Consider the following 23,413-nt stretch of genomic DNA (forward strand, 5'->3'; position numbering starts at 1 on the left):
GGGAGACCCCGGTCTCCGAAAAACGCAGAAACGGCTCTCTACAGGACAACGCCTGTAACTCCGAGACCCGACGAGCAGACGTAATCGCTACCAAAAACACGGCCTTCAGCGTAAGATCCTTCAGAGTCGCACGCTTGATTGGTTCAAAAGGTGCCCCACAGAGGGCTGATAGTACGCAATTTAAATTCCAGGACGGACAAGGGTTTCGGACAGGAGGGCGCAAGTGCTTAGCCCCAAGAAGAAAACGCACCACATCCGGATGACAGGCCAAGGACACTCCCTGGACCTTACCCCTGAGACAACCAAGCGCAGCGATCTGGACCTTCAAGATACTCCAAGACAGTCCCTTCGAGAGACCTTCTTGAAGAAACTCGAGGACCGCCGGGACAGCTGGACGTATAGGATCTATGTCGCGAGTACCGCACCAGTCCTCAAAGACTGTCCAGACCCGCATGTAGGTTAGGGACGTAGACTGTTTCCGAGCCCTCAACAAAGTAGCAATCACGGACTCGGAGTACCCCTTATTCCTCAAACGCACCCTTTCAAAAGCCAGGCTGCGAGACAAAAGTGATCCGCATCCTCCAAACAGACGGGTCCTTGTTGAAGGATGGACGCATCCCCGTGAAATCGAAGCGGAAGCTCCGCCGCCAACTGAATGAGATCCGCGAACCACGGCCGCCGTGGCCACTCCGGTGCCACAAAAATCACCGCCGCCGGGTGCAATTCTATCCGACGCAGAACCTTTCCAATCAGAGGCCACGGAGGGAACACATAAAGTAACACGTCCGTGGGCCAGGGAAGAACCAATGCATCGACGCCTTCCGCGCCCCGCTCCCTCCGTCGGCTGAAGAACCGCGGAGCCTTTGTGTTGAGAGCGGTGGCCATGAGATCCAGGTGGGGCCGTCCCCACCTGGCACAGATGCGCCGAAACGCTACCTCCGGTAGCTCCCACTCTCCTGGATCCAGCCGATGGCGACTGAGGAAATCCGCCTGAACGTTGTCCACCCCTGCGATGTGAGACGCCGCTATGCCGCTGAGGTGCTGTTCCGCCCAGGCCATCAACAGACTCGCCTCCTCCGCCACTTGATGGCTCCTTGTACCTCCCTGGCGATTGATATAGGCCACTGTGGTCGCATTGTCCGACAGAACCCGGACCGCTCGTCCCCGAATCCACGGGAGAAAGGCTCGTAACGCCAACGACACCGCCTTGGTCTCTAACCGGTTGATGGACCACAGCAACTGCTGACTCGACCACTGACCTTGCACCGAGCGGCTCCCACAGACCACTCCCCAGCCGGAGAGACTGGCGTCTGTGGTCACCACCGTCCAGGTGGGCATGAGCAGGGAGACTCCGCACGTCAAGTGGTCGGTGGAGAGCCACCAATGCAGACTGTCCCTGGCCCAGTCCGTGAGTGGCAGCGGTCGATTGAAACTCTTCCGAGACCGGCTTCCAACGGGACAGTAACGCTGACTGTAATGGTCGCAGATGAGCAAAAGCCCAGGGAACCAAGGCGAGCGTCGATGCCATGGAACCCAAGACCATCAGATAATCGCAGACCAGCGGGCACCGCATGGACAACAGACGTCTCACCTGTCGCTGTAGCTTGACCACTCTCTCTTGAGTCAGAAACACCCTGGCCCTCTCTGTGTCGAACAAGGCCCCCAGGTACTCTAACCGCTGAGTAGGCTGTAGCTGACTCTTGGAGAGGTTGACTACCCAGCCGAGAGATCGCAAGAACTGTAGGACCCGGGCAATCGCTTGTCGACATTCGGCTTCGGACTTGGCCCGGATGAGCCAATCGTCTAGGTAAGGGTGAACCAGGAGCCCTTCCCTCCGGAGCTGGGCCGCCACTACCACCATGACTTTGGTAAAGGTGCGTGGAGCCGTGGCGAGACCGAACGGAAGAGCTCTGAACTGATAGTGCCTGCCTAGGACGCAAAACCTCAAATATTTGTGGTAGGACGGCTGAATGCCGATGTGGAGATACGCTTCCGTAAGATCCAGCAACGCCAGAAATTCGCCCGGACGAACCGCGGCCACTACCGAGCGGATCGTTTCCATCTTGAAACGCGGAATGCGAAGGCATCTGTTGACTCCCTTGAGGTCGAGGATGGGACGGAAGGAGCCGTCTTTCTTCGGGACCACGAAGTAAATGGAGTATCTTCCCAGTCCCCGTTGTGTCGATGGCACGGGAGAAATGGCGCCGAGATCTTCCAGACGTCGCAGGGTCGCTTGGACAGCGTCCCTTTTGAAAAGAGCCTTGCAAGGAGAGACGAGGAACTTGTCCCACGGTAGACGAGCAAAATCTAACGCGTAGCCGTTCCTTATTACGCCGAGAACCCACTGGTCTGAAGTTATCTTGGTCCATTCCTGGTAAAACAAGGCGAGCCTCGCCCCCACCTGTGGGACGGCCTCTGGAGGCTGCCGCGAGGAACGGACCCTTCTCGTTTCATTGGGCCGACTTGGACCCCGATCCCGACGGGGTTCCGCCAGCCCTGTTAAACCTCTTCCCTCGAAAGGACTGAGACCATGAGGAAGGTCTAGCAGAGTTCGAACGGTAGGACTGTCCCGCCCTCGCCGATCTCTGCGGTCGCTGTCGCCGGTTGGATCGAAAACGGTTCCTTGGGGAGAAGGTCGAACGATGTCTGGGCCTGTCCTCCGGCAATTTAAAAGCCTTGTTCTCGCTGAGGAACTGCATCAGATCGTCCAACTGCTTACCAAATAATAGCTTTCCCTTGAAAGGCAATGAGCCCAAGTGGGCTTTAGACGTACCATCCGCCGCCCAGTTCCGGAGCCAGAGAAGACGGCGGGCAGAGACTGCCGACACCATGGCCCTGGCTGATGTTCTCAGCAGGTCGTGCATAGCGTCCGCGCTGTAAACTATCACCGCTTCCAAGTGATCCGCTTGCGAGGCCTCCCCGACGGAGAGGCCAGCATTCACCTGCAAAGTTTGGGCCCAGCGGAGCCCTGCCCGCAACGCAAAATTACTACAAATGGCCGCCCTGACTCCCAGGGCGGAGACCTCAAAAACCTTCTTGAGTTGTACCTCCAGCTTCCGATTCTGGATATCCCGGAGCGCGGTAGCTCCGGTGACAGGAATGGTAGACCTCTTCGTCACTGCCGACACCGCGGCGTCCACTCGTGGGAGACGCAGCAATTCCAATACATCCTCCGGCAGAGGATATAACTTGTCCATCGCCTTACTCACCTTCAGGCCTAACTCCGGGGTATCCCATTCCCGGAACAGAATGTCGGATGCCGAAAAATGGAACGGGAAAGCCACCGCGGGCCCCGCAAGGCCCAAGAGGACTGGGTCCATATTCGCCCCCTGACGGGTCTCTACCGATGGGGCCTCCACCCCGAGTTCATCGAGGATCGCCGGGATAAGGGGAATCAGCTCCTCGCGCTTGAAGAGCCGCACGACCTTGGGGTCATCCCCATCCGCCGCTAGCGTCCCTTTTTCTGTTCCCGGCTTGACTGGATCTTGATTATCGAGCCCCTCGGGCCCTTCCGCGGTCTCCGAGACCGCCCCCTCCTCCGAGGAGGAGGTAGAGTCCGTATCATAGTTCCGCGAGTCCCCTCGCGATGGCCTCTTTTCCCTGGGTGGACCCGGCGCTTTCGCCTGTCGGATCGATCTCTTCTGGGGTTGGGAGCGACCCTCCCTGCCCCCTGGGGCCTTCTGTGGTCTGTGTTTGGAGCGCTTGTATTTTGCTAATTTTTTTAAAAGCAAGGCAAAATCTTCTGAGAAAGAACCCTCAGAATCGGAGGAGTCATCCCTCGAAACCAAACTCCCCGCTTCCTGGGCCCCTGGGACCTCCCCCTCCGAACCGCGACGCTGAGGAGACAGGGGGGGCGGCTGGTCGCCATTTCCCAGGGCTTTCCTCGTGGCCTCCCTGACTGTATTCAAAATGGCCGCCGTTCCCGCGCTAAGCGGGAACGGATCGGCCCTGTCAGCTCCTGCAGACACGGCGCGTGGCGGCGATCGGGACCCCCGAGAACGGCCCCCTCGACCGCCCTCCGAAGGACCTTCGCCCCCCGACACGCAGTTCGCGCAAACACCGGCTCGTGAGACCCGCTCGCGCGCCGACCCACACGCGCGGCAAGCAGTCCCCCTGGGCATCCCGGACCAAAGGCACCACCACAGTAAGGGAAAAAACAAATTTTCGCCGTTCCCCCGCGCAGCCCCGACGAGGAGAACCGGAGAGAGAAGAGAGAGAGAGAGAGAGCCGGCGCGTCAGAAAAAAATAAAGCCGAAACCTTTTTTTTTTTTTTTTTGCAATACTTAGCCGCTGGCCGAGGTACTGAAGACTGTCTGCTCCTGCGGGGGCGAGTGAACCGGGCTCCCCGGTGTCACCCCCGACGCTGCTGCCAGGCACGGCCGGGTCCTCGACCCTCAGCAGCGGCCTCAACCAGGGGAAATGATCCCCTCGGGACCTTGTAATCCCCCTGGGAGGCTCCACCGACGGGAGACTTCCTTGAAGCTAAAACTTTTCCCAATCTTCTTCTTCTTTTTCTTTTTTTTTTGTAAATTAAGCTACACTATTGTAAAAATAAAATTCTCAAATTCCTTTATCCCTGACTAACTATCCCAGGGATCCCAGATTCTGGGATCCCTGGGATAGATGGAGACAGAGTAAGACTGAGGGGCTGTGGGTGGCACCTTACTATATGTAGGGAGCCCGTCAAGTTTTGCTCTGTCTCCATCTGCTGGCGCGGAGTCACAACCCAGGTGTCTGGACTGATCCGGGTATGTACAGGGAAATGTTGCTTGGAAAAGTCCCTCTGCAGCCTGAAAGGGCCCAATACTATACCAAAATTACAATATCCAGGGATACATATTAAAGACAGAAGTCCGATCCACTTAATTTATACAGAACACAAATTCTGTTGTAGTTCTCAAATACTGTACTTATCAGGGTCCTACAATGTCAGTTTTAACTTTCAGAAATAATTACAGAGCTGCCACTTAATATAAATTGGTTTACAACATCACGTAATTTGTAAGACTCAAATACCTCACAGCTCTTCCAAATTTCTGAATTGGTCCTTCCACTGTTGTACATATCTTGCATAAAAGTGGTGAGCACTTCAGCAGAACTTGGTGTTACAGAGGATGAAGTCTTCCCTGAGAGAAAGGATACCTCATTTGTACTAAACTGGGATATACTGTTGAAAAAAAATTAAATTATATATTTTATATGATAGTACAGAATGATATAATGGGAATGGCACTTAATGAATTGCTCAAACAATATAACGCTCCCTTCTAAAGATATACACATACAGTTAATGGACCATCATAAGCACTATCGATGAACCACCTTCATTGCTTTTTATTTAATCTAGGTCTGAAATATATAACGTTCTTTGTCATGATCTTTTATTCGCAAAACAAAGTATGACAAAGAACGGTATATATTTCGGACCTATGATTAAATAAAAAGCAATGAAGGTGGTTCATCGATAGTGCTTATTATGATGGTCCATTAACTGTATATCTTTAGAAGGGAATGTTATATTGTTTGAACAGTTGGTCCATAATTAGTAAGACACTGTTGATTTTAAATTCAATGAATTGCTCCAGCATTCAAATGTCCTATAATGTTCTGTTTGGGAAATATATAAATACAGAAGTATAAACACTGCATGTTCACCAGATTAAAAGGAGACTGCTACTGAAATACACTGTATTTCTCAGAAAAAAACATGCCACATCACTCCAGAGTTTGTCATAACAAAAAAATATTTTCAAGCATAAGTAAAACACACACCAAGATCTTGGGGATATTCACATCTTAAAAGAATTTCTAGTATAGAACAGAACAATGATTTATAGTTTCCACTTTGAATAAAGGTGTTTCACTTTAAAAATATAAAGAGATCCTTGTGCAGCCACTATGTGATCTCTTATTAACTCTAGGCCAATATCTGGATAAGGGTTGGAAGAGAAACCTCAACTGAGAATGAAACACTTCAATGTCAGTCTGTGCAAGAGGTAGTCAGTCCTGGAGCAACAATCCTACTTCCTCTTCCAAGAAGGATCACCACAATGTGCTCATGTCCACATCATCCCAACAAACATGACGGACCTCCTTCAAGCCACTAGGCCAACCTGTGCAGTTTCTCCTTGAACCTAGCAAGTATCCTTATGTGTTTGGGTTCCTCTCCCTGCCCCTGTTGCCATAGTTCAGGGTTCAGTGGTGATGATGTGCAACAGACAATGGTTTAAGCAGGAGGGGTCCAACAATTTTATTTTGTACACACTTTTAAACAGCAGTGGTGCAGCAGGCAGAGTCTGCTTACTCACAGTTTTCAGTCTCAGTGTTCCTCAAAAAAACAGGTGTCTCAGTTCCTTTGTGCTGCACTGCTGCAGCCCTCGGGATGCTGGCTTGTTCCAGCTTGTGGATTCACATGAGGTAATGACAGGGAACAAGCACTGGCAATTAAGGTTGGATACTACCAGTCACTCTTTGCCCTCTGGCTTGCCCATGCAGTCTTCACCAGAGTGTTTCCCATCCCCCAACTCCAGGTTTCCTGACTTGTGCTGGGACTTCTTCCAGAGAGGTCCAGTCAATCACCTGCAGAGACTCAGGTTCTCTTATCTTTAATTTACACAGAAGAGCCCTAATCTTGAAATTAAACATGTAATAACTAACAGTACAGCAGCTTTACTAATCACACTCAGCTTCATCTCTCATTTTTTAGGTTTCTCTAGTCCTGGTGGAAATCTGACAAGGCCAAATCCCCCTCCACTCTTCTTGCATTCACTCATAGGCAGGGGATTAAAAGGGGAGCTATAAGAGGCAGTAACCTTGCTCTCTGCCTACACCATGAGCAACAGCAGGAAGAGGGAAAAAAAGGAGAGTGAAGCAGCAGCAGCAGCAGCAGCAGTGACTGCTTGGGGAGGGGGCAGATGTACTCTCACCAAGGTTTACAGCATTTTGTGATATCTCAGACATAAACAGATTATGCAATACACACTATACATTATGAAGAAAATTAAAACTATGTGTATTGAAACGAATAGAAACTATTTTTTAAACCATCCTGCTCTTACCCGCCCGAACGTGAAATGCATTCAGCAACATTTTCAGTTACTCCGAGATCAAGTTCTGCAGGGTACGGGGAGGAATCTTCAGTAGATTTCACTGAATTTGAATCCTCCATGTTGATGCTGTACTTAGCTTGAGAATACAGAAATGTCACTCTTATTTCAAGAGAAAAAACCCAGCTTCATGGTGAGAAGAAACTGATTCGAGATCATCTCCTGTGGCTTCATCTTCTTCTGGCATTTTACATTTCCAGCATTAATTCATTGAAACGACCTCAGCTTCTGAAATAAATGGAAAAAGCTTTAAATACGGCTTCAATTCAAACGTTCACATCCCTGAGCCTGCGTCCAAGAGTATAATATTTGTGAGTACGGTGAACTATAAAGAAGGCTTCTGATTTTAGGGTATACAACCAATAAACTCCCGCCGAATAAAAAATACGGTATTTTTTTTTTCTGTTATAACCGCAAAAAAATGAGACCAAAAAGAGAGCACATCTCTCGCAGCGCGCCTCTCCGGAATGCCGACGTCATCTAGTCGCGACCAGCAGGTCAAGAGGGCGGCTATGAGGTCATCAGACCGCGGCCACCATTCTCCTGCCCTCCAGCGCGCGAGGGAAAAGAGAGGTGGGGGAGCCACTCACGAACTCGTCTTTTAGTCCGTTGCCCGCCACCCTCGTCACGTGAGCTCTGGCTCGTTCTCTTCCGCCAGAATCGCTGATGGGCCCCGGAGGGGAAGAGGGAAATTAGAGAGCGTTCAGTTACCAACAGGACCGGAGGGAAGAGACAATTTAAAGAGCCTCCAGTCTCTGCTACTGCTGTGTGTGAGTGCGGCTGGGGCGGTGCTTCTCAGTGCAAGGCCGGGGTCGGGGAGGTTGCATGGGCTGGAAAATGAGATGAGCGAGCTTGTAGCTAGAAGAGGGAGGGTGATGAAAGCTGACCATGGTCTGCCTGGGGCTGGGTCTTAGGTTTCTGTAGGCAAGGCTGGGGAAGCTGAGCGTGGGGTAGGGGTGAGAAGAACAAATAGCTCGATCCCTCCTTTTTCTTCTGATGCAGCAGTCCTTAATCTGAAAAGGGGCGGCAAGCAGGGGCATTTTTTGGGGCTAGAATGTTTAATTAACCAGCAAAGGAAGTTATAAATCTTTCTCATGCTGCAAAAACACTGATGCACTCCGATTTATAATGCCCTCCTAAAGCAGTTAGTTAACTGGAATATAAACACCTAGAATCAGAAGCCCCCCAACTATAAATAAAAATTGCCATGTATATTTGATATTGACCTCATTCATTCTAATTTTTTCATATCACAGACATCTACATACTTCTCTGTATGGTCACTTTAAAATAATCATAGTTCTACAGTGATATATTTGCATTGGAAAAATGTAGCAACACAAAATAAACTATCAGTAAAAGCGATCAATGAAACAGTACAATAGTGAAGTGCATTGAAAACTACCTTTCACAACTGTATAGTTTGCACCTTCATGTCTTAAGAGTAAATGTTCATGTGTTCTTTTGACTTGTGTGCTAAAGGTTTGAATGAAATTAGTTTGTAGCATGGGTATTTGCTATGAATAGTAGACCAGGAAGGTGGGGGACTGAAGGGAGAAATCGGGGTAGGTGTTGGCAGAAAAGAGCTAGGTGGAACGGGAGAGATGGAACCCTGAATAGGTATGCAGCTGAAGGTTATTTATTTAGGTGTTTTATATACCTTCGTTCCAAAAGAAGATCACAACGGTTTACAAAGTCAGTTTTAGAATCCTTGATCAGCATTCACATAGTTGTCTGCTTTCATACTCTAGATCAATACAACAGCAAAATCATATTCTTGTTCATATCCATACATATTCTAGGTTAACGCATTAGCAATATATAATCTAGTACAAATTCATACATTTTCTAGATTGACATAAAGGCAACTCCATATTCTGTTTCTAGTATCTATACATTTTACATTGGTTAGACAGAAAAGGTTAGAGATGGGGAGGCAGGAAATAGTTATGAGAGGTAGAGAAGCTAGAAAAAGATAAGAATTGAAGAAGCCGTCATGGATAGTAGTAGAACAGAGATGGAGAGAGATGAGAGAAAAATATCAGTGACAGAGACAAGAATCAAATCTGCAAGGGAGTCATTTATTTAGACATTTTATATACTGCCGTTCCACGTCAAGATCACAACAGTTTACAAAAGTAACATTCATAGCTATGAATCAACAAATAATGACTGGTAACAGATAGTATTCATAAACAGGCATTAACATCTATAAAATTAAATGTTCCAATATATTTAATTAAAGCTCTAGGACATAGACGAGAAGAATAGAAAATTAAAATAGTAACAAATTTCACATTTTAATTAGTACGTTGAAATGATTCTTATGTTCTCTCGTTAAATTTATTCCTCATGCTTCAATTAGTATCTCTTGTCTTCTTGTGTTTGTAACTCTCACTACCTTCTGATGTTTTAAGTTAGGTTATATGCATTTTTTAATAGCCATGTTTTTAGCTCACATTTAAATCTCTTTCTGTCTGGTATCAAATGTAACATCTCAGGTAGAGAGTTCCATAGCTTTGGTCCTGCTCTGGAAAACACACGGTCTCTTACTTGTGTCAGATGTGTGTTCTGTATTGTGGGAACAGTCAATAGTCCTTTATTTTGAGATCTTAGTGTTTGCTGAGGTGCGTGTGGTTGTAATGTAATCTAGCTATATGCGTGTGGTTGTAATGTAATCTAGCTATATGTATATAATTGCAATTCTTGTTTAATATTTAATGCAATTTATCCCATGTTCTCTTACCCCTTTATTCCCTTGTTAACATGTTTTATCTGTTCCATGTAAAGCGCCATGCATGGCGTATATTTGCGTTACACTGTGAACCGATGTGATATCCTGGATGAATGTCGGTATATAAAAATTTTAAATAAATAAATAAAATAAATAAATAATGTCACACCTAACATACCTGTGTAATTGGAATGAATGATTTTGAATATTAGCATTAATACTTTAAAATAGATTTGGGCTTGTACTGGCAGTCAGTGCAATTAGATCAGCATGAGTGTAATGTGATCAAATTTCCTGGTTTCTAACAACAGTCTTGCTGAGGCATTTTGTAATAATTGTAATGGTTTAAAAGACAAGTTGGAAGACCGAGTAATAAGGAGAAGTCTAGGACTAAGAAAATTAGAGTTTGCAATACAGTTTGCAATACAGTACGGAAGTCCTCAAAAGTTAATAAAGGTTTCAACCAATGTAATATACGCAACTTGGCGTAACCTGGGTTAATTAATTTATTGATGTGCTTTTTCATCGTAAAGCCCTCATCTAGCTGGATATCTAAATTCCATACTTGATTTGAGGGAGTAATTTGGAAATTAGCCAGGTCTAGAACCGGTGGTTTAACTATCGAAGAGTTTCTACTTAACCAAATTATTTCAGTCTTTATAGAATTTAGTTTGTTGCAATAGTTTCTGCTGTATTGCTTTCACATAAGTTGAAAATGTCGATACTGTATTTCCAAATGATTTGGAGAGAGGACTGTAAAACTGTATGTCATCTGTGTATAAGAAGGTAATTCCTAAATCCACCAGTAATTTACACAGTGGGAGCATATAGATGTTGAATAGTATTGCCAAGAGGGCTGAGCCTTGAGGGATACTTGTATCTATATGGAACATATCAGATGTGTGATTGCCCAATTGACTTAGAATTGACATATCAGAATAACTGCAGTTTCTTAATTTCATTCCTTACCAAGGGACGGATATTCAGAATTACGCGAGCGCGTAGATTTATGCGTGCAACCCGGCGCGCACAGATCTACGCCCGATTTTATAACATGCGTGTGCAGCCGCGCGCATGTTATAAAATCCGGTGTCAGCGCGCGCAGGGGGGTGTACCTTGTGTGCTCCGAGCCCTAGGGGAGCCCCGATGGCTTTCCCCGTTTCCTCCAAAATCGGAGCGGCCTCAGAGGGAACTTTTTCTTCTGCTCCTCCCCACATATAGAAACATAGAAATGTTGGCAGAAGAAGACCAAACGGTCTATCCAGTCTGCCCAGCAAGCTTTCACTTTTTTTTTCTTTTTTTCCCCATACTTATGTTACTCTTGTCCCTTGTAAGTGACTTTTTGTTCTATTTCCCTTCCACCCCCACCATTGATGTAGTTAGTAGTGCTGGAGCTGCATCTAAGTGAAGTATCTAGCTAATTGTTTAGGGATAGTAACCGCCGTCATAGCAAGCTACTCCCACACAAGCCTGTGCAACTCAGTCCTTATTGGTTGTTGCCCGAATATAAATCATCTTTTCATCATTCCCCCTGCTGTTGAAGCAGAGTTCTTTTCATCATTCCCCTATCTAACCCGCCCCCCAGCCCTACCTAAATCCCCCCCTCCTACCTTTGTTGTCTTATTTACGCCTGCCGGCCAGCTGCTGACACACAATTCCCCCGGCATGGCTGCCGTGGCGGAGGCCTCAGTCCTGCCCCCAGATCAGCGCCCTGCCCACGCCCCTTTTTCAAAGCCCCGGGGCTTGCTTGCATCGCCGAGCCTATGCAAAATAGGCTCGGCGCACGCAGAAGGGGTTTTAAAGGGTTACGAGCGTAACCCTTTGAAAATCTGTCCCTAAGGATGTTGAAGATTCCCATGCTGAACCATTTTTTGTAGGTGACATTTTAGAAGAGCTGAATCAAATCTGTGTGAATCTGGAAAATCTGTAAGAGTAGGGGTAGGCAACTCTGGTACTCGTGTCACAAGCTAATCAGGTTTTCAGGATATCCACTATGAATATGTACAAAATGCATTTGCATGCAATGGAAGTGATATTTACATGCACCTCATGCCATATTCATTGTGGATATCTTGAAAATCTGACTGACTTGAAACAGTCAAGGATTGGCATTGCCTGCCCCTGTGCTAGAGCAAAATGTCAAATTAAATAGTAGTAAATCACTGGGACCACTAGATTCACTTCAAAAGAAATGTTGTATCACAGTGTTTATGTTTGACTGTTACCAATGTTTAAGCTATAATATTTTTGCATCACATTTATTTATAGATTGATTAGGGACCTTCATAACATCCACGGTGCTGCAAGTTGATACTTATGTTTATGCACCTATGTGGATCATTTTTAATCATTGGTCTAATAGTCCACTGCTCATTCAAGAATATTTCAAAACTTATTTGACGTTTTTATATTTTCTTAAAACACAGGTTACTTCCCTGTTTTTGCTTAACCGGAGTCAGAGGTCCGACGCGCGCGTTTCGCGGTCCACTGCTTCAGGGATATTTAAAGCTGACTCGTATCACCCAGCACTGTTCACCACGATGCAACTATGGGTGAATTTCGAAATTACTGAAGGGACCCCTGCGAATTTGCAATAAAACGGAGCCTTCACCCGTAGTAGCATTGTGGTGAAGAGTGCTGGGCGATATGAGTCAGCTTTAAATATCCCTGAAGCAGCGAAACGCGCGTTGGACCTCTGACTCCGGTTAAGCAAAAACAGGGAAGTAACCTATCTGTGTTTTAAGAAAATATAAAAACGTCAAAAAAGTTTTGAAATATTCTTGAATGAGCTCTTTTGATGCAAGTTCCAGGTAGAACACAATATGCCAAAATGACTTGCACCAAAGAGAGAGAGCTTTTGGAAGTTAAAAACTGTGTATCCCGTATTTTCAAAATAACAGTAGTCCAATTTTACGCAAAGAAAAGTACATTTGAGAAATCTGGTGGATTTTTTTTTGAAAGAAACAAAATACATAAAAGTTACATAATAAAATTAAATACATTTCTTTGTAAGTCAATCATTTGCACCCTCTTACTTTAGGTTATTTTTAAACATTTTAAGAAGGAAACAACCCTATTGAGGTCAATAAATCTCTGGATAAACTGCATCTCTCTTGCTCAGTATGACGAGATATTGGGCAGAACTGGAGGAATGCTACCAGTACATTGGGAGAGAATTAAGGAGGTGATAATACCACTCTGGTGAGACCTCATCTAGTGCATTGTGTCCAGTTCTGGCAACCACATCTCAAAGGCTATAGTCAGAGTAGAGACGGTCCAGAGGGCTACAAAAATGTTGTCAAGTCAGCTCAATAAATGCTATGGAGATCAGACAATATGTCTCTCCTACAGGAAAGGCTGTGGGGGGAGATGATTGCCTCTTGGATCCCGTCTGCCACTACAGGGGCAGGATGAGGCCTCCAGTCTGGTTGAGGCAGCCACCGAAGAGACGACAGAGGAAGAGTGGTTGAAGCATGCAAGCACTGCACAAGCATTTTCAAAATCATAGGCCAGCTGTGCTCTGTGTGTCAGATGTGTTGCTGGTGTCAGTGGGGTCTGTTGTGGCTTCTGAAGACTTCAGCACTGAAGAGAGCAACTTCTCTCTCTTAACTGGAGGGCGAATGTCTCCTGGGTTGAGGCTTCTCTGAGTCACTGCACTTAGCATGAGAGGACTCTGGACCTTTTTATTTTGGCAATGGTCCCTCAGCTGGCAAAGGTTTCCTCTTAGTCAATCCAGAGGCTTGAGGAGAACTTAAGAATTCTTCTAATGTGTACCTTGTAGATCTTGCCTTCAGGGACATTCAAGTGCAGGCAGGATAGTTTTGGTTACATCATGCAATGGGCCTAAACAGCGAATACAGTAGTCATGTTGATTGGGCAAGGGCATCTTCTGAAGCCCAGCTTGCTGTCCACTGTCACAAAGAGGGCTGAGGTGAGGTCAAACTCAATTTTGAGAAGAAAATGTAGCACTACTAACAAAGGAAACCATCTCTTTTTATTTTTTAGACTTAGAGAAAAAATGAAATACTTTTAAGAGAAACAATAAACTTAACACAATTTTGATCCCTTTGACGGGAAAGCAAAAACATGTCCTTTTGCACAAGCGGAAGAAAAAAGACTTGGAGACTCTCATGCATCTCTCTGCACAGTTGGATGACATCCCCTACTTGTGTGGCTGATCACTCTCCTGCTTGTCCATGGAGAAAGAACACTGAAATGGTCTGAGGAAATGTCTATGCAAGTGCTCCAATACCCCCCATCAACATGGGGGTATCTCCCACTTCCCACCAGCAGCAGCTTGTCATTTTGCTCTTAATACTAATTAATGCCAATTGTGACAAGAATAAAGAACAGAACAATGTAAGCCATCTGCTGTCTGGTCACTTTATTTACCGTAATAGGCAAACTCTTGTGTATCAGCCTGCAAATTCCTCTGCTCCTGGTCCAGCCAATCTGCTTTGAGTTCTTGATGTTCAGCCTCATTCAAATGGGTCTCTTGTAACGTAGCTAACTGTCCTTTTTTCCTTTTTGAGTGATTGCCGAATTCTTTTCCTTTTCACAGGGGGGGTATGCCCTTCATCTTTTGAATTATGACCTTAATCTGAGCATCTAATAGCATGATGTCATTCTGTCATAGGTAGAACAGGGTGTCCTTCTCTGCCTATGCTAAAATGTTCCTCAGACCATTTCAATATTCTTTCTCTGTGGACAAGCAGGAGAGTGATCAGCCACACAAGTGTATGATGTCATCCAACTGTGCAGAGATGCAAAATAAGCTCTCGCTGCACAAGTCTACGAAGGTTGGGGATTGTCATTTTCAGGTATGTGGTGCAATATAGTTTGACTTTTGGAACTATAAAATCTGGCTTTTTGCAATATCTTCAGTTTCCCCTTGTCACCTCCCTGCTGCTCCAGGGATTGCTTTGCTTCATACCAGGCCTTTGGTTGCATTACAAAGTCAAAGGTCAAGTTACTCAGACGCCACCAGAAAGTGCTGTAGACTCTAGCTAAAACACAACTTGAAGTGGCTCAATGCTTTTATTAAAAGACTTGAGGGAATGTAAAAAGAAGAGGAAGAAGGTGACCCAAAGTAAGGGAAATAAACAGAGCAAAAGTATATTTTTAAAAAACTCTTCCTAACCCCCATATTAATGAGCAAATAAGTTAGAAGCAGAGTATAAAGAAACGAAGCCCCTCAAAATATGTATCTGGGGTAGTTGTGACCACAGCCCCTTCCCCACCAAGCAAATGTACAGATACTTGTCAAGAGTTGAATAAATGGCTGCAACTTTATTAGATGAGTAACACTGCGCTGACATAAAGGAAAATACACAGGCCTGCTTCTACAGCCATGTCCATAAGCAAAGTACGTCAAGCGTAAGGCTTGGGAATAACTGCACAGAGCAGACAAACATGGGAGTGACCTGCATGGTGCAGCAGATACTAGTATAAGAAGCTTGCTGGGCAGACTGGATGGACCATCTGGGCCTTTTCTGTCATTTCTATGTTAATTCAGGTACACAGGTGCCCGAGCCTCTGTCTCTTCTTCCTCCCCCTGGTCCCCCCACTCTGAGAGAGATTTTTCAGGCCAGCAGTTTAGTCAGCTTATCATCCAGCAATCGGTAAATGATATAGCCTGAATGCAGCTCAATGCTTTCAAAGCTGAAAAGACCATTTGTGAAACATTTCTGGTGGTAAAAAGTGTAGAGGACACGGGTAACATTTTGCCCCCTCTTCATGCATTTGGCAGTGCCACTTATGCGCATATGGCATGCGTGTCCGACGCTGAAATGTAATAGCGAAGCACGACTTGTGCAGGTGAGGATAGTTCAGCCGTTTGTTTGCTTCTTTTCATCTCTGCTTTCAGACAGATGATCTGACATATGGGTTCCTTCTGTACTATCAAAGAAGGTCTTTGTGGCTTGATCTTGAGTGGCTCCAGGAGAACAATGTGATCGCTTTCCTCTCCTTGGAGCTTGGTAATACTGCAACCCTACAGCAACACCGATTGATTTTCAGTAACCAAAACGTCAGTGTCAATTTTTTTTTCCACACAGAAACTCGTCCTCTCTCCCGTTCTAGTTAATGTAGTAGTATTTTTGGGTTACCTAATTTGATTTTTACACTGTTTTCATACCGGGGAAAATAACACAGGATTAAATGTAGTTTAGTTTCCTGTTGTGCTTACAAGTAATGCTGGGGTTAGCTAAATCTAAATCAATTGCTGCTGCATATCTGCATGGAAGACATGTAATTTAACTGAGGGGGTAATTCTCTGTTACTTAAATTTATTATATTGAGAAAGATCTTTTCTTTTCTAGATTTCAGCTGAGGAAAATTCTTGCTTCCATTCTTTATGAATACATCGGGGTTGTGCCATTTGATCGGAAGAGGGACGTTTTCTTGGAGGCCATGGGTTTTTGGGAATCCAGGAAAATTCTTATCTTCCCCACTGGCCACATCTTCTTCGCAAAGAGCAGGCAAAAAGGATGTCTGTGACCTGCTGCCTCTAAACGAGAGCGAATTGGAGGAACAGTTTGTAAAAGGCCGTGGTCCAGGAGGCCAAGCAACCAATAAAACTAACAACTGTGTAGTGCTGAAGCACATTACATCCGGGATTGTAGTAAAGGTAATTGTACAGTGTTTCATGTCGGTATATAAAGAGAAGACCTCATCAAAACACCTTAACCATATGGTATGCAATCCAGAGAGTATAAAAGAACAAAGTATGTGTTGAAGAAAATAAAATAGTAGTGCATTTGTTCAGCCCTGTAGCAAACTGGATCCTTCATAGGCTGTATCACCTTATATTGGAGCAACACAAGATTCATCCCAAGTTAATGTACCTCAGCTTTTGAGACTATGTATTGTCTTTGGCTAGGTTTGAAGGGACTGGTGTAGTTTTACTGGCTCGTGTATAACATTCTCAATATATAATTCTTACTTTGGTTCCATATAGAAATATGATGGCAGAAAAAGACCGGATGGCCTATCCAGTCTGCCCATCTGTCCAATTAATTTAGCATTATAATTCTCATCACTTCCTTAGAGATCCCTTCCATTTATCCCATGCCTTCTCGAATTTAGATAGCTTTTGTCTCAACCACTTCCACGGTGGCTGTTCCACACATCCACCACCCTCTCTATAAAGAAATATTTCCTAAGATTACTCCTGAATCTACCCCTTCCATCCTCATCTCATGCATCCTCCTTTCCATTGAAAAAGGCTCACCACCTGGGCATGGAAACCTTTGAGCTATTTGAATGTCTCTATCATATCTCCCGTATCTAGCCTTTCCTCTAGGGTATACATGTTTAGATCTTTAAGTCTTATCATTATATGCTTTAGAACGAAGACCACTGACTATTTTAGTAGTTACCCTCTGGACCAACTCCATCCTGGTTATTTCCTTTTGAAAGTGCAGTCTCCAGAATTGTACTTAGTATTCCAAGTGAGGTCTCATCAGGGACCTATACAGGGGCAATATCACCTCCATTTTTCTGCTGACCATTCCTCTCCCTATGCAGCCAAGCATCTGTCTGGCTTTTACCGTTACTTTATCCACCTGTTTGGCCACCTTAAGATCATCAGATACAATTACCTCTAGATCCCGCACTTCCTTTACGCTTAAAAGAATCTCACCTCCAATGCTGTCTTTCCCTTAGGTTTTTGCATCGTAACTACATTACTCTGCATTTTTTAGCATTAAATCTTAACTGCCAGACTTCAACCTGCAAAAGTTCCAGGAGACAAATCTCAGAAAACTCCTGAATAGATAGAAGAAAAGTGTTGTGCCTGTACCACATCTTCTTAAGGTAAAGCACTAACCTTCAGGGCCTGATTCGATAGAATGAGAAACTCTTTAGTGAATCTGGCCCATGAACCTCTGCAGATTTCAAGTTTATTTTCCTCTTGGCCCATGCAGTGTGCCCGTTTGCTTCTTCTCATTGAGAACCCTTTCACTACCTTTGCTGTGTCTGTCCCAAGCATGCATGAAACTCCTGATCTCCTTTTCCAGAGCTTTGAAGAATTTAATCTAATCTAATTTTGCAGACTTTTAAAAAAAAAAATTTTAACTGAGTATCAGGAAACACTGAAGACAAAAATAATGTTTTATTTTCACCTTAATTTTCTAAATGAACAAGCCTTAATAGATGCAGTTTTTTCCCATGGTTTTATAACAGCTGATCATCAACATCTCCACATCAGAGGTAGAGCTGTGAAAGTATGTGAACCCCAATATAATAAAGATAATTACAAGTTCTTACCATGATATCCTTGTTTAACTGAAACCAGCCGTTTGTTATGTAATAAAAAGGATAAAAATTAATTCCATGTTTGAGACACAGTAATGTACAAAGCGAGAGCAATAAAAACTAATTAACAGTTGGTGTGTGTGAAATAGTAAGTGAAGCCCTAGTTTCCTTAGCACAATTAATTGGCTAATTAGAATCAGAGTAAGTCTGCATGACCAAGTCTGGGTATCCTGTCCTATATAAAGGTCCAAATGATTTTGAGTTTGGACTTCACCATTAAAATTACTGAGAACTCATGCCACGATCAAAAGAAATTTCAGAAGACTTAGGAAAAAGTAGTTGATGCTCATCTGTCTGGACAGAATTACAAGACCATTTCAGAATAGCTGGGGCTCCATCCATCCGTGATTCTTCCCAGGTTTTCCAATCGAGATCATTTTATAAGTAAATTGGAAAATCATCCATAAAGTCACAAAGAAGCCCAGACTGACATCTAAAGATGTGCAGGCCTCTCCCGCTATGGCTACTGTGAGGGTTCGTATGGCAATGGTATTTATGGGAAGATAGGTAAGAATAAACAACTAAAAAGAACATTGCTACCCACCTCAGGATGGCCAAAGAGTCTGGATGACCCACAAGATTTCTGGAATACTGCTCTCTGGACAAATGAGTCAAAAGTTGACTTTTCGGTCAGATAAACATTTAGTGAAAATCAAACACTACATTCCAAAGTAAGAACCTCATCCTACTTGTCAAGCATGATGGTGCAGCTATCGTGCTGTGGGATTGCTTTGCTGCATCAGCATCTGGATGGTTTGCCATCATTGATGAAACTATGACTTCTGCTTTATATCAGAAAATGCTAGAGAATGTCAGGCTGCCTGCCTGTGAGCTGATGCTGAGCTGAAAGTGCATTATGCAGCAAGATGATGACACTAAATAGTCAAGTAAATCTACAAAAAATGGCTGAAGAGATTTTGTGTTTTAGATTGGCCAAGTCAAAGACTTGACCTAAACCCTATTGAAATGTTGTGGCAAGACCCAACGCAAGCTGTTCATGCAAGGAAGCCCTCAGATATCACAGCTGAAACAGTTCTGTATGGAAGAATGGTCCTAAATGCCTCGAGTGTACAATTCTGGTCACCGCATCTCAAAAAAGAGAATTGCGATGGAGAAAGTACAGAGAAGGGCAACCAAAATGATAAGGGGGATGGAACAGCTCCCCTATGAGGAAAGACTGAAGAGGTTAGGATTGTTCAGCTTGGAGAAGAGATGGCTGAGGGGGGATGTGATAGAGGTGTTTAAAATCATAAGAGGTCTAGAATGGATAAATGTGAATCGGTTATTTACTCTTTCGGATAATAGAAGGACTAGGGGGCACACCATGAAGTTAGCAAGTAGCACATTTAAAACTAATCAGAGAAAGTTTTTTTTCACTCAGTGCACAATTGAACTCTGGGATTTGTTGCCAGGGGATGTGGTTAGTGCAGTTAGTGTAGCTGGGTTTAAAAAAGGTTTGGATAAGTTCTTGGAGGAGAAGTCCATTACCTGCTATTAATCAAGTTGACTTAGAAAATAGCCTGCGTCAGTAGCATGGGATAGACTTAGTGTTTGGGTACTTGCCAGGTACTTGTAAGCCTGGATTGGCCACTGTTGGAAACAGGATGCTGGGTTTGATGGACCCTTGGTCTGACCCAAAATGGCATGTTCTTATGAGTGGTGAATGACTGATTAGCAGTTGCAGGAAATGTTTAGTGCTGCTCAAGGAGGTGCCACGAGTTATGGAATGAAGGGCTCGCATACTTTTTCACACAAGGATACTTATTGTTGAATTTTTTTGTTGAACAAGTAATAAATATATCCTTTTTCTCAGTTATTTATTCAGCGGGGTTATCTTTCCCATCAGGATCGAATTATGTTTTCAGTATAAATTGTGCTAAAATTCAGATCATCCTAGGGTCGGTGCAGATGTCACGTTTTTTTTAATAGCACATCCTTTCTGAGTTGGCCCATTGACTCTATGGAGGGCTGTACACTGCCGTGTAGAAGATACCAGGTTTTAATTCTTGAGGCCATCTGGAGCTGAGGGTGCTACAGAACCAGCATTTGCAGCCCCCATGGTGGGAAGGTGGGAGTCTCAGCCATCATTCAAATACCCCAGGCTTGTCCCACCTTAGCCTAATCGTTGCCAGTGCTGGTAGAGCTAGAGGTCGTAAGGAGTAAGAGGAAACTGGTTGCTAGTACTACCGTTTCTATTCATCATGTCTCCATGTACACCTAAGAGACAGTCCCTGCTCCTTGGCGCTTAGTCTAGTTAAGATAAACACACGTGAAAACAGAGTCTATGCCAGACCAAAGTTTTTAAAAATATCTTCGCCTATGCGATTTTTCCAATGTATTTTTTTCAAGTATTTTCCTTTAAAATAAACTCGCAAAATTTGGGGTGAAAGTGAAAAAACATTGGTAGGGATTAACAAATATTGCTGTATTTATCAGGATTGGATCTAAGTCATCCTAAGCGACAGAAAAATCAATGGCTTTTTATGCCACAAATGAACGCCTTATTTCTATTTTTCTGTTGTCTAATTCAAGCAGCATTTATTTCAACATCGCATCCAAAAGTAAAAAATGTTTGTAACTATGTAAAGCCGGAGCATCCCTTCCCTCTCTGGATAACTGGATCAGGGTATGAAAGGTTACAGCCTGTTTGAAAGGCTGGACCCAGAAATAAAGGGCAATGGACAAGTTGCAGGTTGAGACCGTTTTACTGGCCTCACTTAATCCATGAGTAGCTCTGCTGCTTTCATCAAATCAGTGTAAAACTAGCCTGGGATGCTGTACCAAAATCTTCTCAGAACTTTACTTTCTTGCATGGAGCAGACTCGAAAAAGGTTAAATTGGCACAGGTTTGAAATGTGTGACCAGTAGCGCTAAGTGTCAAGGTTTCAGCCCTGGCATGGAGCAGACATTTTTGAGTACAAACACTTGGTTTTTATTTCTTTCATAAGTATTAGCAGGTGCGAGGGTTCAGTCTTTCCAAGGGACATCTGAGCACGCCCAGTTCTTAAAGTGTTGACACTTTGATATGGAAAAGGTGCCAGAGAGCCATAGAAAAAAATAGTTTTATGATGCACAGCATGAAAGGTACAGGAGAATAATTGTAAAGAAAAACAAATAGTCTCCCAAGAATGCACAGCCCTAAAATAGTATTCTGTGCCCATGAATAAATATTCAACCTATCTGTCTGTGGTTAGTTATTTTGAAATGCTGCTTTAATCCTGTACAAGATTTTACAAAATGTAATGTAAACCATCACCACTGCCTTGACTTAAAACAGGATACTATGTTTTGTTTTGGTTTTTAGTGCCATCAAACGAGATCAGTCGAGCTAAACAGAAAAAGAGCTAGGGAAATCTTGCAAGAAAAAGTTGATGTCTTCTTCAAAGGTGAAAACAGTGAAATCTATCGACAAAAACAGGAAGCAGGAAAGAAGAAGCAAGAGAAGAGAAAAAGAGCAAGAGAGAACTTAGAGAGAAAGAAACAGTTAAAGGAATTGCTTAACAAGGACTTGGAAAATAAATGATAAAAAGACCCCAAAACAGCAATTGGATAAAAGTATGGATGTTGCTTTAAAGAAATAACACTCAAGTTCTTCAGTTTTTTGGGAAGACTTCCAAATCTTTCCAATAAATTTACACTAAATCTCTTCAATCAGATCTTATGATCTTTGACCGGTAGCGTGTACCCTTAAAAACTGGGTAGAAAGGGACAATCCGATACGGGAAAGGCATGGTTATTTTTTTTTTTTTTTTTAAGCCAAGATGCTATTTCATAATCTACGTGCCACCATAAATATTTCTGAAAGAATGGGTTTTAAATTGCAATCACAAGATGCTAACATTCCGTATTTTCATCATGTCATTAAGAGTCACCAGAGAAAGACGCCTAGAAGCAGAGAGACAGTCCAGTGGAAAAAGCTGCGAACAATTGCTAATGAATATTCTGTTTGCCTCTGTCGGATGATTCATATCAAAGGACAGCGAGAAGGACTGAAAATTTTTTTTGTTTTTTGCAAGTTTGTAAGGACATTGGAAAACATTGAATTTTAGCACTTTGCAATTTAAAAACATTTCAAAAATATTTAGGGTAATGCATGGGACTGTGATTACACAATAGCACTTTGGTTATCGCTTGTCTTGCGTAGGATTGTTCCTTTCTACCTATTTTTTTTAGGCTTACTAGCCAACAGTCAAAGATCATGGGAATTAATTGAAAGAATGGTTTGCATGAATGTTAATAGTATTTTAAAGAAATAAACATCACATTAAAAACTGTAGCTTAAGTGGTGTCAGAATAGCAAGTGACTTATATGTTACTGAAAATGACAGGTTTAAAATAGGAGCCAGTGTTTATACGCTACACTATATCCATCCCAGCATTTGAAAGTGCCTAATGGGAGAGAGCTTTGCCTATCCTAAAGCAAAGTTAGGACAATGACAATGGGAAAGATGTCTTCTAAAGAGAGAGCACTGGGATATTCTTTTGTTCGTGTGATCAGGTACTTGGGTATTTGTCACAAGACGATGTTGCTTTCCCCCCCCCCCCCATATTGCTCATAAGCAACAATTAGTGGTCCAGTTTGATGAAAATGTGGCATTCTGCTTTAATAACACTAAGTCATCAAGGAGTGGGTGACCGCTGACAAGACCTTTTTTCCTCATGTGAATACTGAGGAAAGAACTGATTCAGTAGTAGCTACAGTTACAGCTGTACTAACCCACTGTCTGTCACAAACCTTATGTAAAATGTGTGCAGCCAGCTCAGGGAGGGTGAGCCAGAGGCCGTCGTAAATACAAGGAGAGCTCTAGCAATCTCCTAGAACTTCTTATGCAATGCCAGAAAAAGGTTTGGCTTCCTAAAGTGAAATGCTCTGGGTTATACATGAGCCCAAAGGCGTTCTCGATCTTTTGTAAGCAGGACATGGCTTAATAAATTATTTTTTTCATTAAGGGTCTGGCTCTGTTTTTATTGCTTTTTATATTTGAGGCATTCAGGGAAGGTGATATGGATAGATGTTTGGAGCATGAAGGTGGTAGAGAATAATTTCTTGAATTTTGGTATGTGGTTGAATTTGACATTGTGTTGGATGAACTGTCGTCTGTGGCTGCTTTGGCTACTATTTGTTATTTATTTATAAACTTTTATGTTTCACCTAGCAACAAGCTCTAGGTGACTTACAAAAGACATCCATAATATCAACTATAAACATAAATCATAAAACCAAAAAGGAAATATAGTAACAGCAAAAAGGTCTGTA

The 23,413-nt window shown here is 43.8% G+C and overlaps 2 protein-coding genes across 2 annotated transcripts in view; one reads left to right on the forward strand and one right to left on the reverse strand.

Annotated features, from left to right (window-relative positions):
• The window catches only part of MPHOSPH9 (M-phase phosphoprotein 9), a 98,545-nt gene extending 90,905 nt beyond the window's left edge, over positions 1-7,640 (reverse strand). The window contains 2 exon segments of the mRNA XM_029571349.1: positions 5,017-5,167; positions 7,059-7,640. Of these exon segments, the coding sequence (XP_029427209.1) occupies positions 5,017-5,167; positions 7,059-7,168 (261 nt within the window). The 5' untranslated portion in view covers positions 7,169-7,640.
• Positions 7,625-23,106, forward strand: C11H12orf65 (chromosome 11 C12orf65 homolog). The gene is made up of 3 exons (XM_029619901.1): positions 7,625-7,876; positions 16,161-16,468; positions 21,461-23,106. The coding sequence occupies exons 2-3, from the start codon at positions 16,196-16,198 to the stop codon at positions 21,677-21,679; spliced, it is 492 nt and encodes a 163-aa protein (XP_029475761.1). The 5' UTR covers positions 7,625-7,876; positions 16,161-16,195; the 3' UTR covers positions 21,680-23,106.
• Positions 23,107-23,413: the final 307 nt, after the last annotated feature.

This window comes from Rhinatrema bivittatum, chromosome 11, assembly GCF_901001135.1.
Source record: "Rhinatrema bivittatum chromosome 11, aRhiBiv1.1, whole genome shotgun sequence".
NCBI lineage: Eukaryota > Metazoa > Chordata > Amphibia > Gymnophiona > Rhinatrematidae > Rhinatrema > Rhinatrema bivittatum.